The 18,546-nt window shown below is 39.4% G+C and overlaps 1 protein-coding gene across 1 annotated transcript in view; it reads right to left on the bottom strand.

Annotated features, from left to right (window-relative positions):
* LOC124166122 (b(0,+)-type amino acid transporter 1-like) overlaps nt 1-17,202 on the bottom strand; it is a 131,320-nt gene extending 114,118 nt beyond the window's left edge. The window contains exon 1 of the mRNA XM_046543777.1: nt 17,082-17,202. Within this exon, the coding sequence (XP_046399733.1) occupies nt 17,082-17,181 (100 nt within the window). The 5' untranslated portion in view covers nt 17,182-17,202. The remainder of the gene's footprint in view (nt 1-17,081) is intronic.
* Between the last annotated feature and the right edge of the window lie 1,344 nt (nt 17,203-18,546).

Below are 18,546 nucleotides of genomic sequence, written 5' to 3'. Positions count from 1 at the left end.
ATATTGGAGAAATGTTTCACCAATTTAGGTTTGAACCCGTATTTGACACAAAATCCATTACATGAAACTGTCGACAGCTTAGTTGACCGTGGATAGATATTCTAATCTGCATAGGGTATTCTGTAAAGGAAACCCTACGGAGAAATTTACTTGGATACACAAAAGAATAAATTATGGCCCGTTTATAGCATTATTTTACCTGGTCACTTGTCTTTGAAGATTAATGTCAATGTGGCTATTAGTCTCTACCTTAAATAGTGGTTAAAAGTAATCAGTCGGTACCTTATCTGTACACGAATACAAGTGTCATATTTAAAGTTTTCTAGGGTTTTCGCGCGGTTAAGATATTCCAAACCCGAGAAAAGTTTAAATATTCTGTTCGCCGGGGAAGTTTAAAATCATACATAACTAGTGTCATAGTTTCTCTGCTATTTTATTAATACACAGGCTGTAGAGTCACTTGACATTTTTCTGGATGCTTCCGAGGAAGGACACAGAAGGAAGTTTCTGAGAAGGTCTTGGCTCTGGTTCTCGCAACCTCTTACTTTTTAAAATCCTAATTTAAAGTTTAATGAGAAATCAACTGCTGCTTATTGATGATTATAGCCTTAGAGAATTGTAAAAAACTGCTCAGAAATAATCGATTCATCTGCTCCTCATCCGTGAATGAATTCAAATTTATCGGGCGTATTGCGGGAAGGTCTCGGGATGATAAATTAAGAGGCAGGTGCTATTTGGCTCTTTACAGATCGCATCCTGAATATTCTGCTGGCTTTAGGGATCTAAGATTGAATTTTTTCCCCGAAAAATGAATTAAGGCAAAAAAGCAGCTGGCTTTGCTAAAAATGCTTCGGACGACGTTCGTATCCCAACTTATTGAAGGATTAAATTGAGCATTGCTTGACAATTGGGAAACAATTGAGTTAGTGGTAGAATTCTTAGTTCTCAGTTTAAAGGCTGTGAATATCCACATCAAACTCAACAGAACGACTTGATTTGTAACATTTGCACCTTCAAGTGATGGTTAAGTCAGTGCCGAAACTCGTCGTCGCAGTAAATTTTATCTGGAAGTAGTATCATTTCATTGTGATTGGATGGAAAAATTCCATTAAGTGAAGGCAGAAAGATAATCTAGCATTGTCTAATCAGTTTGGAGCATACGTAACTTTGCTGCCAATCATTTTCTCGGTAATTCGTTTTTCCCGCACACAGTTGATAACCACAGAAATCACTGAGCTCTACTCATAGTACTCTCAACGCAGTGCATACATTACTTCTTAGCCTCGTTATGCTATACATGGCTGGGGTACTTGCACCGTTTCCTGCACGTCAATATGCTCGCTCTTATAATATCCGACTTTCCCTAATAAGAAACCCAAATAAATGTGTATTAAATGTGTATTATTGAATGAATCGCGCATCAGGTTTTATGTGTAGAAAATAAACTTGGTTGCTACATAAAATATTTTATTTGAATCCACGATCACCAATTTCGTCGCTGAGCTCAATCGTCAATTGAAGGTGCAAATGTTACAAAACATTGGTTGATGTGGAAATTCACAGCCTTTTAAGTGAGAACTAAAAATTGTGCCATTTACTCAATTTTAATTCAGTTGTCAAGCAACCCGCAAGCTAATCCTTCAATACGTCCGAATACGAAATTCGTTCGTAGCAGTTTTCAATGAATTGTGGTGCTTATTTTTCCTTTAATTTATTTTTCGGACAAAAATATTTAGTCTTTCATCCCTAGAAAAATATTCAGGACAATAATTTATAAAATACCTCATGACTGGACTCAAAGAATTTATTGACGAATCAGCATTGTTTCAGTTCGTCGTTTTCGAACTTCGTCGTCCTCGTTTTGGAAAAGTGACGGAGATCATTTCTCTTCGCATTTTACTGAACGTCACATCATTCAAAAGACCGCTTCTGATGCTATGGGTGTGACGCGTTAAAATACGTGACGGTTATGGACATCTCCGACCCCTCACACTATTGGATTGGCGTGGAGAAGAATATTGCGAAACGCCACTCTCTATATTGACCAGCGCTCCGCCGAAATGCGAAACCAATGTGAACGGGAATGTCTCCCTCTCCATGAAAAAAATGGACCCATGAGCGCTGCCTGGTCATTTTGGCGCAGATGTCGAAAAGCATTATTTCCTTTCTCCAAATGTCTTGACAACTCCGCCCATGCCGAAAACCCGACTCCCTGGACATTGGACTAGTCCAACCCACGCTCCTTCGGGTCACCAGCCATTAAATCTCTCCTGTTGTAGGAGCATGAGAAAAACGTTAGGGGTCATTTTGAGAAACCTTTGGTACCCTAACGGTGATTAAATGCGACAGGATAAAAGGTCCTGATACCCTCTCGTAGTGGGCTGCCGGTGAAAGCTTTCTCTTGATCTTCATTCTGTGATACTGCGCATTTTGCCTGCGTCACGATGATCAGAAATGGGAAAAACCCATGAAAGAGCCCAAAATTGCTTTTTAAGATAAATAATTGAAATTTAAAGCTTTTGAACATAAAGTTGGTTATAAATTTTATAAGCACTGCGTAATAAATTTTATAAGTATAATATAACATTTGTAAGCGTTACAAGAATTGTTTTGTACATTTTATAGTAATTACAAAGAATTCCATTGCTGCAGATTGAATTTATCCCTGAGATGTCGAAGCTCAATCGAGCGAAATTTCCAAAACGCACATACCATATGCATAAATACCCCCACAACATACGTACCAGCTCTATTTTTTCTTTGGAAATATTAAAAAATCATGTCGAGTTATGCATGTAAAAATTGATTAAAAATATGGCACAATGCTTAAATTTATGTACATATTATCCATCATCATTGGCGCTGAGTCTTTGTGGTGAAGAACGCTAATTACCTTGAGAAAATTCTCTTGGTACAGCACTTGCGATGATTTGCGACCCTAAATTTCACGTATAATATCATGAAGTTGGAGATAGCTTAAGGTCAATCAAATAAATTGATCACCGGTATAGCGGATTTATTGGCTAAAGTTTACTCCAAATATTGGCAATTTAGAACATATTACTTCCTACATTTCTCCCTGTAATCTTTTCAATTTTCATTATAATTCAATTGGATATAATAATTAAGATGATATCACTAAACCGTGATAAAAATCCTTGTTTAATGACTTTTATATTGAAGTGGCACTATGACAGCTGTTAAATACCTGTGGTTGACTTTTTTAAATTGGATGTAATTGTTATTTTATCGTTTACGCCTTTCTACGTTTTTATGTGGAGTTACGGGAAGATGATATTGTTTCTCTTTGATACGGAGAAGAATATATTGAAAAGAGATTTAAATAAACAATGAAGATATAATACAGAAGTTTTAGTTAAGTATTCATGACGCCATGATGTAGAGCAATGCCTTTATCACACATGACTCCAAAATGGCTGCTTCGAGTCTCCCTCAGCGTCTTCTCCACGCTTTTCACTAGGAAACTGAGTTTCATCGCAGGGAGCGAATAAACGAGTTTGTTTTTTTTGTGTGGAGGGAAAGAGTCGAGAATCGTCCAGACCGAAAACGGAAGGGGTATCCGAATTTCTGGGGTCCCGATGAGGTTCCGGGAACTGCCGAGCCGAAGGTATAATACTAGGGGAAGGGGTACGAAGTGGTCGAAGGATCCCTGGTGGGGGATGCAGGGAGGGGATGCTCCGTACGGTTGGGGCGGAGTCAAAATCAGAGACACCAAGGGGTGCTCGGGAAAGGTCGGGGGAAAATGTAGGGGAAGTGCGCAGTTTGGAATAGCTTACTCCGATGACTCATTTTTGACTGCGACAATTGACAGCTGAATTTAATCCTTGGACTATGCTGTCGGTTCTGAAGAACGAATATTGAATCGATACTGCCCGATTGTCATCAACTATCTCCATTTTTTGGTTTTAAAATTGAATGTAGCGAAATTATTCAAATCTATGCAGAAGCATGGGCGGAGTTTTGGCATGGCCAGGTGAAGCCTGCCGCCCCCCCCGCCAAACTCAAATGGGTATTTGTCGGAAAAAGTACGAAACCCGTACATTTAAATGCAATGAAAATAAAAATATCAAAAATTTAAATTAGTTTTAGCCTTAGATAGGACTTAAAATGCTGTTTTCAGGGGATAATGCAAAGAAAATTTGCCCCCGTTTCACCGGGGGAAAAGCCTCCACACCCCCGGCAGGATTGCTGCCTCCCATACCTCCAACACAAAACTCCAAACTTCGCCCATGTACAGCAGCCTAGATTATTGGCGTTCAGCTGGTGGTTAAATTTAGCATGTTTAGCACTCGAAAGGATTGGTTTGCATTTTTAAAATTTCCTGCGTATTTTTCAATCCCCCTGTGCACGGCCATTGAAAAATGTTTAGCTCTTTGATAGTGGATTTGCCCCAAAAAATCGGAAGCAACGGCCAAAGACAATCCGAAATAGGTCCTAACTGATTGCCATCGAAATCAAAAGTCATCTTCGCATTTTCGATGCTCAGTGCTATCGAATAATGTCCATGCTATGGAACTATCATGCAAAGTTGAGTGCGGAAAGCAGGTCTGGTATGGTATTTGGAGGAGGCGAACGACAGCTGAGGTAATTTGCGCCATGAGTAAAGGGTATGCAAGGAAGGGTGGAGAGAAACCCGGCGTCGGCTTTAGCCTGCTCGAAACTAAAGGCGCCAAGGGGACCACAGGTTAACGTCCCATCCGACGGACGGAGTGATGCACTTGAAATGTCCTCCGAATAACATTCAAGCAGGGATCGGGCAGTCCCTGAAAATTCTCTGTGACTGCCGGGATTTGAACCCGAGCCCACGGGATGAGAAGTCGACACTCTAACCAGCTCACCCTCCCGATCCCCTGCCGAAAGCTCCTGCCGCAGTTGTCAACGTATGACGTCACGCGCGCGCCAAAACGCTCGGCGAATCAGCGTTCACCGTTTCAAACCCACCCCCCCCTGTCCCTCTCTCGAGAGAGAGATGTTTTTCTCATTTAGTGTTTGTGTCGGGGGAATGGAAGGGTGAGAAGTAGGGGGAGGGAGAAGTAGCGGTTGGGGGAGATGGATGAGAAAGGTGTTTGCGTTGATATCACGAGTTCAGGAGTCATCCTGTCCCGATGGTAGGATCCCCGACTCAATATTTTTTCTTTGGGTCGGTGACCCTTTGCTATCGCAAGGGTGAATTGAGAAGAATCCTCTGCCCAGGGTTAAAAATTATCTATTTTTACCCCTGCGACGCCTCCGTAGTCACGTAATTCTCGAAAATGTTTATTTCATGAGTATGTAATAAATATATTTTTATAATTATTTAATTATATTAATTCCTGTCAATAGTTGACCGGCTCTAAATTTATTTAAATTTTCCACTTTATTCGAAATGTCTAATAATTTCTCGAATAGAGAGAGAGATTGGAATCGTGGATAGAAAGTGCATTAAAAACCAAAGTTGTAAATCTTTTCCATATTAGAAAGATATCTAATTGACAATATAATTATAGCTATGCTAAAATATTATTTGGACGCTCCCAATTTTTAGGATATTCTGCTCCAATTATTCAACTTATGTTAAGACATAATGTGAATCGGCCATTATTTGTGACTAACCGTAGTTCTTAATACTGCGTAGTAACTGTGTAGTCGGCTGTTCTCAAAAATTGCCGCTGAAAATATCACAAGTGGGAATCGGACAGCAGGATTTTGGCTTATTGGGTCGGTAATCAGACCATCGCGATGCTTAGGATCATTAATCTTGATGGTAGCTCCCGCAAAAGGTGGAAATTTTCTGTCTACAGCCAATGAGAATTTATTTGAAACATATGCGGAGAAATTGAAATTTTCGTATGCTGAAAAATGGTCGTTCGTGGCCGATCACCAAACCTAAAGCAGAATCCGAATCCCCGTTTTATTATACCGCTGATCTTCATTATTCATCAGATGCTACATATGGAGTATGTTTCTCTATGGAAGCGAGGCTTGGACGTTGACAGCAGCAGAGAAGTCAAGAGTGGAAGCATTCGAAATGTGGTGCTACCGAAGAATGATGAAGATAAAATGGATTGACCGTGTGAGTAACCATGAAGTGCTAAGGAGAGTAGGAGAAAAGAGAAGCCTCCTAAAAACATTAAGCAGAAGAAGGGACAACTTAGTTGGCCACATTTTGAGGCACGATGGTCTGATGAAGACAATCGTTGAAGGACAAGTGGAAGGGAATAAGGGCAAGGGACGGCCCCGAATGAGTTATATCGGACAGGTTATAAAGGATGTAAAAGAGAATAAATATGTAGCTATGAAGAGATTAGCGGATAGGAGAGAGAAATGGAGAGCTGCGTCAAACCAATCTTTGGATTGTTGACTAATGATGATGATGATGATGATGATCTTCATTAGACCTTTCCTCTTAATATGACTGCCATTTTACACATAAAATGCCTGCTCCCATTTATCTCGTTGAAATAAACAAGTTCCATTTTTTCGCGGATAACTTTCGATAACTGTAGTTACGCGATTGATTAGTATTCCAATCATATGCATATAAATATCGAATCATGTAACGTCGACCAGCAATTATTCTTTCAGTAATATTTTGATGCTGTTAGCCTTCGACTTGAAAGGATCGTACATTAGCCTTCGTTGCTTGTAGTTATTTTTCGATGGTGGTCTAACATTTTTTGAAAATAGATTAACCATTGATAAGCAAAAAACACAATGGTGGGTGTCTTGTGTCGAGACTGGAAGCTACAGTCACGTGTTAGATGGGATGGTTATCTATCTAGTCTCTTACCTCCCTTACGTAAAATATTTCATCGTGGTGAATGCATTGCATCCGCAGTCCTCGACAGTGGCTCGGACTGCGGACCTTTGCATTTGGATAAGTCTAATTCATACTATATAAGAAAAAATACTAAATATGCCTTATCCAAACAAAATATTAATTTTTTCAAACGAAGATTTCTTTTCTTGGGGTCAAAACTTTACAAATGTTTGCCAAAAACAATCAAAGATAGAAACAACATATGTATATTCCTGAATCATTTAAAACTCTGGCTATTTAAGAGGAAAAATATCACAGGGGATATCTCATAGAATTGTTTTCAAAAAATATTCCTTTTTGAATTTGGTTAATTTGATTTCAATTCGATTGTTCTTTCTTGAGTGTACCTTTATTGTACGTTACTTATGTACCATAAGTTCATCTCGGAGACATTTTTTGTTGTGCTACAGTATGCACAGTATTACGATTGTTTTTCAGAAGGTGATCCCTCCAACAAGCGGCAGGCCTCGCGGATCACCTAAAGCTCCAAAATTATTTTTGTATGTATTATATTATAAAACGCTTAAATTATTTAAGCCGCAATAAATATATTATTATATTACCTACGAAGACACATCACTCTCGCTCAATCGGTCTTTTTAGTAAATTGTCTAAAACTTAGGTTGTCATCTAGAAACTTTCAGTATATATGATGTATACCTCAGGCGATATTTAGCAAAAGGAAAAATTCATTTTCAAGTTGCTAAAGTATTTTTTCTCGGAAAATTTGACTGAAGATATGAAATGGTGGCGTAATTTTTGTACGATGCGTCCTCTTAAATAAATAGCAAATTCGTGGTGAGGTCACATTAAGCGCCCTGGGTGGTATTGTTCGCAACAGGGAAGGGTCGTCTTGCTTTCTTCTTCATGAAGAGGTGGCATTAAGAGACTATATAAAGAGGAGGCACAAGAAGACAGTAGTTAAGGGATGGTGTCGGAATCTACGAGGTGAAATGAAAGTCGTCTTGCGATTCCCGAGAGGCACGTCAGCAGAGTTGAGCGGTGGGATTAGGTCACGCGATGGAAAATTAAACGTCGAAAATGCCTCCCGTTAACTAGCTCTCCAGAAGCCTGTTCATACCCCTATTTGCAATCGAAAAAACACCTCATCAGCTAGGTGCACCTTTACCATACGATGAGATTTTTAAGGCAAACTTAAGGGAAGATAAGAATGTCCTGTAACAAGTGAGGAGGGCTTTCTACAATAAGAAGAATCTTCTTACACCAGATAATACAAGCATCGAAGCAAGGAAAACATTCATCAAATGCTAAATATTGACCATATTTCCCGATGCAAGCGAAGCTTGGACGTTGACCGCAGCAGAGAAGTCAAGGGTGCAAGCATTCGAAATGTGGTGCTACCGAAGAATGTTGAAATAAAAGGGTCGAACGAATAAATAATAAGGAAGAACTAATAAGAGTGAAAGGCTAGCGGATGGGACAAAGGAATTTAGAGCTGCGTCAAACCAATCTTAGGATTGTTGACTAATGACGATGGTGAACATGTACAGATTTACCCTGTCTAAATTCACCGAAATTTTTGCATCCGTATTCTTGTTATAAACTACATAAGCTCCCAATTATCTCTATTGTATGCCCATAAATGTCCAACGTTTAGAATAAATATTTCATCTGTATTGCCAAAACTCTTCTTCCTACGATTGTATTGTCATTGTTATTTTTGGCTAGCTTTATAGTCCGTTGTTTCAACTCGGCGGATGTTTTAAATTTGGCCCGTTAAAAGTTTGAAGTAGTTGAGGAGCCTATTTTCAGCTATATTTTCCTCTAAAATCCTAACTTAAAGTTGGCAAAGAGATTTCTCGTGAAACCCGATAAACTCGGAAGCTATTGATGTTGTTGAGAACCCCTAAAACCTGAGGCTTCCTCACTTAATTTCATGGGTTTTTAACACATGAAAGAGATGCCGACTTGATCTAAATTTTGTAGAAGTGGTGAATATGTGGTAATTATTTTCATATTATTATTTTATATCAAGGACGTACCCTGGATCAAAACTAGGCGGGGGCAAGCCACGGTTGTTCAAGTTATAGGTAAGATTTAAGCATGGAAAAGGTGAATAAAACCAACATTTTAATGAAACTGTAACAGCTCTTTATTAGTTTTTAAAATTATTTGCTTGAAAAATATTATTTTCCTTCAAGGCATTTGAAATTTTTTGCTTCTAAGGGGGGGGGGCAACTGCCCCCCTCCCAGCCTCTTGCTTGGTACGCCCATGTTTTATATGCTTACATACAAGATATTTGTGTCGGCATTGGAATTATGGTAATCACGGAGGATAATCGTATATAACCTACAGGGAAATATTCAAATTAAATTTCATTTATTTCAGTCAATGGCTACTCTTTTATCAAGCGGCTACATTGAGAGAAAAAATACCATTGTAACAGATTGGAACAAATAAATTTTCACGCTAGCTCCACTCAATTACATTTTAATTTAGTAACTGACCTCAGGCTCTCCCGTAGACTATTTTCCTGCTCCAGAATTATGAGTTTCCGGCTAACCTCTTTAAGTCAGAGACCGCTTCTAAAATACTTCAATCTATAGAGAAGTATGTATATCCGCAGTTACGATATTATATGATAGATATATATAGATTTTAATAAATAAATAGGAACCACAGAGGAAAGTGATATGAATATAGTTTGAAATTGCATTGTAAAAGTAATAAGAAATGGAAAAGCCGCATAGTTAATAGTGAATATATTTTTCTGCTATACATTATGTATCATTTAATTCAATCCGTTCAATAAGGTCTTGTGATTTGTGCGGTTCGGTGGAAAAATTTTCTCTTGGAAGAAAGGTTAATTATTCCAGTTGACATGTGCAAAAGATATCATCTAAAAAATAGTGGAAAATCAAAATCAATACAAATATACAAACGCACTTCATTTTTCAGCAACAAAATTAAGCTTATACACAAAATGAATCTGGAATTTAATTAGAAGCAGCTTATTGTTCATACATTAATTGAGTCACTACCTGCGATAGAAATCGAAGTTATTTTGATGTAAATGGGTTTTTAGTGTGAAAATATGTGCAATAACATAGCCTAGTGAGTTCCAAATGATCCTATATCTTTTTGGCATTATAAATAAAATAAAATGGTGGTTAATGAAATTAATTCACTGGTGCATTGTGCTAACCCAATTAAATAAAAATCATAAATACAAAAAGGAACACATAGTGAATATATATAGAGCGTAGTTGAGTAAGAATTAATCCCTAGAACCCTTTTGCCCAAATGGAGTTAACAAGACCTAAGGTTAACATCGCAGCATTAACCTAATCACGCATCGCCGTTGCCACAATTTCAATAACCAACAGAGGTTGTCAGTTTTCTCGCGGTAGCTTCTGTGAATTCGCGTGCCGACTAATCGTAGCAAGTCGCCGCATAAAATTGTCAATTGACCTCGGTCGTGTTAAGGGGCATTCGCGTCCACGCGCACCTCCACACAATTCTCTCTCTCCGCTGCAAACCCTTCCCGGCATCCTCCGCGCTGCCCCGCCCCTCCTACCCAAACCTTCCGCAACTTGCCCCAGTTAGAGGGAGTTGTCCCAGGGTTTGGGAGAGAGGGATTCTTGCGCCCTCTCTGTTCCCCTAAAATACCCGGCATGACGGTGGCTGCAGTGTTTTTACTGGCATGCTAAATTACATCAAATGATTGTATATGAAATTAGTCAAGCGATGCATTGTGCTAACCCAAACAATTAAAAATCATAAATACTTAATTGAACACATGGATAAGTTGACCTAAGGTCAAGCTAGCGTCATGGTGGAATAGTATTATTATATTATACATTCATGGGACTGGAAAAATCATTCTACGCATTTTAATTTAGAGGACATTCGCTACTTAGAGGACACGGTGTCGAATCCCACCTGGGTTGATTTTGTACCTAGGCTGAATTTTTGGGACGGTTTTCATCGTTATATTCTACAGAGGAAAGCTATTTTTTATTGAACGCAAATAAATAAAAATACGTCTGTCCAATCATTCTGAGCGCTAAGTTTCGCGATCTCCATCGGGAAATTCATCAAAACTAGATTCCTCATAAAAATAGTTTTTCTATAAAAATTCCGACTGATTTTGAAAAAGGAGATATTTTTCCATTTTTTGGCATTTGGCCAACAAATTCTATCCCAAATCCTATTCTAAATATCTACCTATGTTTTTTTTTCCTCCCCCAACCATCAATTTCCGCAACGAGGATAATATGATTCCGTGAAATGGAAAATTTAATCGGTTTTCTGATAACTCGACAAAATTCCGGAGTGGGCAGCGATTTTCGCGAATTTTCGTTCTATGTTAGAAGTAGGTGTCTGTGTTTATATTTATTAACAGTTACATTTTTCTTTATTTCGCGAAAATTCCAATTTTGAGTCGGTAAATCTCAATAGTTGAGCTGGAGACATTAAAACAAAATGGGCATGATATGTGGAATTAATAACTTGAGCTCTCGTTGCTTCCAGCATTTGGTAAAATAAGAAGGATATCTTTTTTATATAAAATATAAACTGATGTGTATATAAAATTGCTGTAAATGGATCACTAAGCCAGTCGCAGGTATTAAAAATCCTTTCAGTTCGTCGCTTGGAGTATTCTCATTGCAAAGCTATTATGACGCATGCGCAGTTCCGATTCCTGCAGCATATGAAGAGGAACTTCTCTAATTGACATGTGATTTTATGCATGGTCAAATTAAAATTGGCAAGGGACATAAGCCATCGTTCCATATCACGCCGTGCTTAAGATGAAGCATCACTATCGCTCAGCCGGCCGCATTTTGTCTTTTATCATGCGTATAAATCGTTTGAAACTTGCGCTGTCATCCAGAAACTTTATAATCATAAATAATAAAAACTTATATACATTTAACCATATTTTAGATTTAAAAAATTACCTCCAAGAAGATAATATGGTAAAGTTTTAATATCAAGGATATATAAAAACTTTGGCTAACGCCTACTCTCAGGGGCGAATTCAGTATCAAATTATATCCTGGGTCCAGGAAGTATGGAATAATCTCTGGGTGGATGTGACGTTTTTACAATAGGGAGTGCCACGCTCTACGATAAATACAACTCAAACTCCTCTGAGACTTGTAGCCATGCATTTGCATATGCACTCCCTTTACTCCTTCAGCCCATTATAACCCAATGTTGCTTCTAACAATAAGTAGCATCAAATATGTATACATTTTCAGCTCTATTCAGGAAAGATTTAAACTACGTATTCTTTTGTGCTGTGAAATCAAAAGGCGAAATGTATAGCTGCCACTATAATTATGTTTGAGCGGAAAATGTTCACATTTAAAAAATGAGAATTATTGAAATTTAATTTCCCCAATAGGCAGCTCTGGGTTAGAAAGGGTTAAAAGGATACGAAAACTGTTAAAGTAATAAAAATGAACCATATTGATGAAATTTGGGGGGAGTCATGACCCATGTAACCTCTTCTAAATCCACCCCTGCCTTCTCTTTGTACCGTCCTTGTAAATTTCAAGACGTTAGCGTAGATTTTAAACAAGTAGAACGATAGGAAAAAAGACCGGTCGAGGAAAAGTGATGCGCCTTCTTAATACTGCTATAAGGAAATGGAGAAATATGGAAAAGACGACGTGGAATGCGGAAATGCGTTTCGGAAGGCGAAGGTCACCTCAGATTGCCGTTATGACTTGAATGGTTTTTATTGGGGGTGTTTTTTATGATGGCTGTCTGGGGTATTTTTTGTGCACCCTGTCTCGCCGACGGTTACCTTTGCGTGATCGCGTCCCCTCGCGTGATTTTGCACGTCGGAGACGGTGGGGAGAGGTAAAATTTCCCCTTCTGACGTCTCTCTCCCCTTTGCTTCACGATTCTCATTCATTCCCGAGGCTCATTCGGCCTCCACAGCGAGTATCCCGCCATTCCGTGAAGCGTAGTGATTCCCCTTCTCTCATCCTACGTGCACCGCCCTACGGTGTAGTCACGCTCGCACGCCTTTGTTTGTGCGTATCGCGAGACCTTAGCGCGTATTTAGGGAATGAGTGGGAGCAGCGAATCTTGTTCGCTAAACCGTGCTATCGCTTTACCAAAAACCAGGGATTACACTCTTTTTCATCGTTATTTTCAATATTCATTTGTCAGAATCATGGCTGTAATCAAAATTAAACAATATATTGGAAAAAGACAGCGAAGACAATTAAAATAATGAAGTTCCAAAAAGTATATTCATTAAAAACAGCGATTTACTATTATGGTAGAGACGAGTCGATTTCACTTTCTTTCGATTCCGATTCTTTCAAATCGATTCTCGATTCAATCGATTGTTATTCATGCTAATAGGTATGATATTGATTTCCCAGCAGCATTTCTGTCATTAAAATTTAAGAATTGAATGAAATGAGATAGCAAAGTCAATTAAGTGGTCCAACAAGTATATTTATGAAAAATAGCAAATTAATATCATACACGATACATTTGAGAAAAGTCGCTTCCACTTTTTTTCGATTCCAATTAAAATTACGATTCTTTAAAATCGATTCCCGATTCTCGATTCCATTGATTCTTATTCATACTAACAGCTATTGAGTTTTCAGAAGAATTGTTGCAATTAAACTTTAAGATTTGAATGGAATACAATATCAAAGACGATTAAGTGGCTCAAGAAGTATATTCATTAAAAATAGCGAGTTAGTATCATAGTAATATAGCCTCTGCTCAAATAGAATAATAAGCACTTTTACTGTTTCATAAATGAGATTCCAATAAAGGTGTACGGGGCACAATAGCTCAGATGTGTGGCAGCTTTTATGCCCAAAGATTATAGTCTATTTTCAAAATATTTATCTATCTCGAATCGATAGAATCGGAATCGACCTTATAGGCGATCGATTGTCGATTCCGATTCCATACCCTAGAATCAGTGGAATCGAGAATCTAAATTTGGAATCGACTCATCCCTAATAAAACGAACTAGATGCTGAATCACACGAGCATTTTTTCCGTCCTCCAGAATGATAGCTCAAGCGATAAGTTATCAGGGACCAAAAGAGTGATCGCTTGAGCAATCATATCCTAAATCCTACGGTCATTTCTACCGTCCCTTTTTCCATCGCTTGTTCTGTCACTTTCCGTATTGAAAACGGAAATTTAATTAAAAGCCATGGGTGGCGTTACAATCGCTATTAGAAGCCGTGCGTTCTGATAGGCTAAAGGACAGTGCCAGCGATGGGTTCAGCGATGGAAAAGGGACGTGCTGAGTGGTGGAAAAAGGGATGCAATTGCCATCCCTGTAGCCATCGCGAAAACGATCGCGTGAAACTGCCATTTTTCCCACAATCATTGGAGCAATCGCTGTACCTGTCCCTCGGAAAGGCTGGAAAAAAAATCGTGTTACTCAGGCTTAAACTTCAGTTGGGTAAACTTTTTTTGTACTGTTTCAGAAAAATCCAAGTAGTTAAGTCTTGAGAAATATCCAAACGTATCTATCGTCAAGATAATGTTGACATTCACGCAAATTATCACAAAATTATGAGGTAACCCATAAGTGGCCTTTATTGATACGAATTCATCATATCAGAATTAATATTTTTTATTTCTTACACTACCTCGTTTCATGTCTTATGCATAACATTTTAATTTTGAAATATATTCAAATTTTAGAGTAAACAATGTGAAAGTCATTATGTCCAATTTCTAGCGCAATAATGATTTGTGTTAGGTGCGGTGCAGTCTTAAATTATATTCCTAAATTTTAGACGTACGCAAGAAATAATTGCAATTACCCTTGTAACGCGAATTTCGGTTGGTGCAGAATCGGTCGCTCGATTCCGATTTGTTAATCGAGATTTTGAATACTGATCCTGTTGATTCCAGTAAAATGATCCTCTGATAAAATAAGGAAAAATATGGGTTTTAGTTTAGCGTTTTAGTTCAGCGTTTACCGAGGTAAATGCTGGGTACAATACGACGAGCTAATAAAAACTATCAGTACATAAATGTGCATAAAATGTACCTCATGGATCACAATCTTTTTTCCGGAGTATCATGCGTTAAAAGGTTTCATGTATGAAGCATGTTGGGTTTCATGTTTTACCAAAAATATCTTATCGGTCAGGAGTATCGGAATGCTTAGTTCACTAATATTTTTCTTCTCATTCCAACTACTTGCTCTGCATTCCCGGATGCAATGCAGATATTAAAAAAAAACGAAAGTTTTCTTCTGAATCACCACGTGAATAGTGGCCTGAAGCTTGGTATAAGCATTGATTCACGCTCAGACGCCAGCGTTTACCGCACGGAACTAGAACAAATTTGCTGAAAGTAAAATTTAAAAGTCAAGGGAAATTTCTAACAATAATTGTATGCGAAAAAAATAGTCGATGTCGGTTTTTTAGTCTGCAACTGTGGTTACACATTGGAGGGTGGCATGTTAGACCATGTTAACTGTTATTATAAGGTATCAGCCAATGTTGATCATGGCTTTTAATGAGCACGCAACATTTTGTTTTTCAGTTGTGTACTGAAGTCACAAGCAAAGAAGTAGAGGGCAATTAGACAAAAATGACCCCTGATTAAATGCGGGGAAGTAGTTACGTAACCGGAGGGCTATTTTTCCACAACGAGGGTTCGGCTATGATGGTGGTTTTTCAATTGCTGATTGAATGTCTTTTTAAGAGCCATTAAAACAATTCTTGAAAAAATATCAGAGATAAAGGGCTCAATAATATTTCACAGAATAAAAATACGCTGTGGAGTCATAATCGGATCATAAATAGTTCTGCATGCATTCAAATACATGCAAACTTATTTAAGTTTAAATTTACGGTTTGAAATTTTCATATATCTTGGGTGTAATCAGAACATAATTTTACCAGGAGCCAACAAGAATCGTTTTTGGTTTTCTCACCGAATTTCTCTCCATTCCCAAAACGTTAAGATGCGAATAAAATTAACTGTCGACCACCTAATGACAAAAATTCACCCAACCATTCACACCGTATGTTTCTCTCCCTCTTTCTCCCTTCAAAGATCAAAATATTCGCGTAAATTCGCGTCTGAGAGGGTACGAGAGTTGCGTCGTTGATTGTAGCCGGCAAAAGAGGGGGAATTTTGCGGCGCGAGAATTGTATGTTGCACGTGTGGGTGGATGAATGTTCCATGAAAGAGGAGGGGAGTGGTCTGGGATTATGGTCCCAGTCAGGGGCGGCTGAAGATGTGTGTGTTGTGCCCCCGTTTTACGCGGGAGCACGCTTCTGCTGGCAGCCGCCGCCGGGGCCCTGGCGCTATCGATCGCCAGGTCTCTCGTTCCAACGAATCCCGCCACGCTTTGACCGGCGCGTGCGAGGCGCAAGCTCGAATCCGTCCCATCCCCCCTCGCGCCGAAGCCGAAAAAGCAGAATGACGCAACCACGCCGGCACCTAAGCGAGCTCCCGAGACCACGCCGCCCTTGTGACATTCTCACGTATTCGAGGAAAGCCGCCGCCCCCTCAACTTCTACAACGTTGACAAGAGGTGACTTTAACGTTCGAATTAGGAAAGTAATGCAATGATATAAAAATAAAATGAACAGCATTGCGTTCGTCACCTCGGTTCCGCACCGCACGAAGCCCACAATCGTATCGTCTCGCTGAGAGCTATGAGTTCTCGCAAATGAAGCAATTTCTTACCATCAAAATATGTTTCTACACATTTGTATGCGATAGGATATACTTCATACTATGACAACGAGTTCTTTAGATTATAAAACATGTCATCATCCATTTGCACATGTGCTCGTAAATTGAATGGCTATTAATTTGTCTCATGCAGCTAAGGTTTCGAATCTATATAGGAAGACCTTTTGCCCTGTGCATTTGAATGCGCCATATGATGAACAAAAAGCGGCATCCTGAATGAAAGACAGAATGCTCAGCAAATAATAGTAAATCTTACTGTATTGCACATGTCCTCTCTGCCTTACTAGTTTGCGACACTGAACGAGCACGATATCGCGCTTATTAATGCACATTCCCATGCGCCGACCAAAGTCCCTCTGCAAACACTACTCATTGCATTTTTGAGACTATATGCCCGACATTCAATAGCAAATATTATTGCAATAGACATGTGCTCTCTGCCTTACCAGTGTGAGACAGTGAACGAACACGATGTCGAGCTCATTAATGCGCATTCTCATGCACCGACCAAAAATCGTTCACAATCACTACTTATTGCATCTTTACGAGCATGCCGGTTTGGAAATGAAAACTCACCGTGCGTTTGGCGGCCATTCCGATACATCTCTCGCAGGGTCCCTCCGCGACCATGTCCTTCAGAACACTGCGCCGGCGAGGTCTTGACGAATCCGAGCATGCGCCTCCGTACAGGGGTGGGGTCTCGGACATGGAATGAGGGGTCGCGGAAAACCCGAGGGGGGATGGGGTAAAGGGGGTTTTGCGAAGAGAATATAGAGGGGGGGGAATAAGGGGTCTTCGTTGGGGGCTGATGTGAGAGGGACTCATTCCAACCCCGCGAGTCCAGGGCCCTAGTTTCTCACACCCCCGCCCCATCGATTTACCAAAGCCTGCCTACGTGCAATGGAATACGCGGGGACCTCCACCCCTTTGCCGGAATACCCTCCTCCGCGTCCTTCCATACCCTTTCGTCCTTCAACCTCCATCCTTTCATCTAAGGCCCCTCCTACCGCTGCTCCGCCCAGAGGCTGTGCCCGGAGGGCAACGCTGCTGTTTTCATTTTTTTTCGCCGTCTCGCTGCGACCTTAAAAAGGTCGTCCGTTTTGAAAATCTCGCGGTGTCCGACGCATGGAGCTCATTCATCACAATTCATGCTAAATGAGTTCGCTTCTCCAATTGACCCTTAACCGGTTCCGCGAGCAGTGCGTACAAACAAGCGTATTGCTCTCCTTCCACGGGTAAACATTCTGGCGACCGATGATTTTACACGTTCTTACGGCATGAGCAGTTTCGTTAAACAAAGGTTTGGTCGCGTGATAATTGGGATACCGGAAAGGATTTTATGTGACTTGATTTGTGCTAAGTGGATACCGAAGATAGTAGAATGTGTTAAATAACAATCATAAATCACCTCCACTAAAATTAATTTGATGGACAAAGCCAGCGAGCTGGTAGGCAAAACACTATGTCTTCATCCCCTTTTGTCATCTTGAAGGTCGAAACTTGAATTCAACGTAGAGCGTCTTAAGTTCTATCCAAAAATCTAATTTAAATTGAGAGAAATTTTGTCAAATGGTTGGCTTTGATGAGTAGCTCAATTTTAAAACTAGCTCCATATAACCTGATATACGTGTAATGCCCAGAAAAAAATATCGCCAAGTAGACCTTATCAATAGAGAATTAAATGAATAAATGGGGGAAAAACTCATGAAAATAGAAAGTAGCTCATCTCGAGATAGGATGGAGACTCATCAATTGCAAGAATATTCGTCACTGGTCTAGGCCATGAAATTACCTATAAATAGTGATTTAAGTCAATATCACTTCACTATTGGTAAGGCGGAGATGAGTCATAAGTTGAGGTTATAAATCAAGGTGGGAAAAATAATGGCTAAAATGGGGAAGAAACTGCTCTTCAAAAACACATCCCTCCTCATTCGCAAAATAAACTCTCTTTCGTTAATGTAATGAAATGATATAAGACATGATTTTAGTTTACTTTCAAATTGAACATTTCAGCCTTTGTGGTTAATTAGTCAATTGA

The sequence above is a fragment of the Ischnura elegans genome, chromosome 9 (genome assembly GCF_921293095.1).
Source record: "Ischnura elegans chromosome 9, ioIscEleg1.1, whole genome shotgun sequence".
NCBI lineage: Eukaryota > Metazoa > Arthropoda > Insecta > Odonata > Coenagrionidae > Ischnura > Ischnura elegans.
This window is presented reverse-complemented; position numbering and strand designations above follow the sequence as displayed.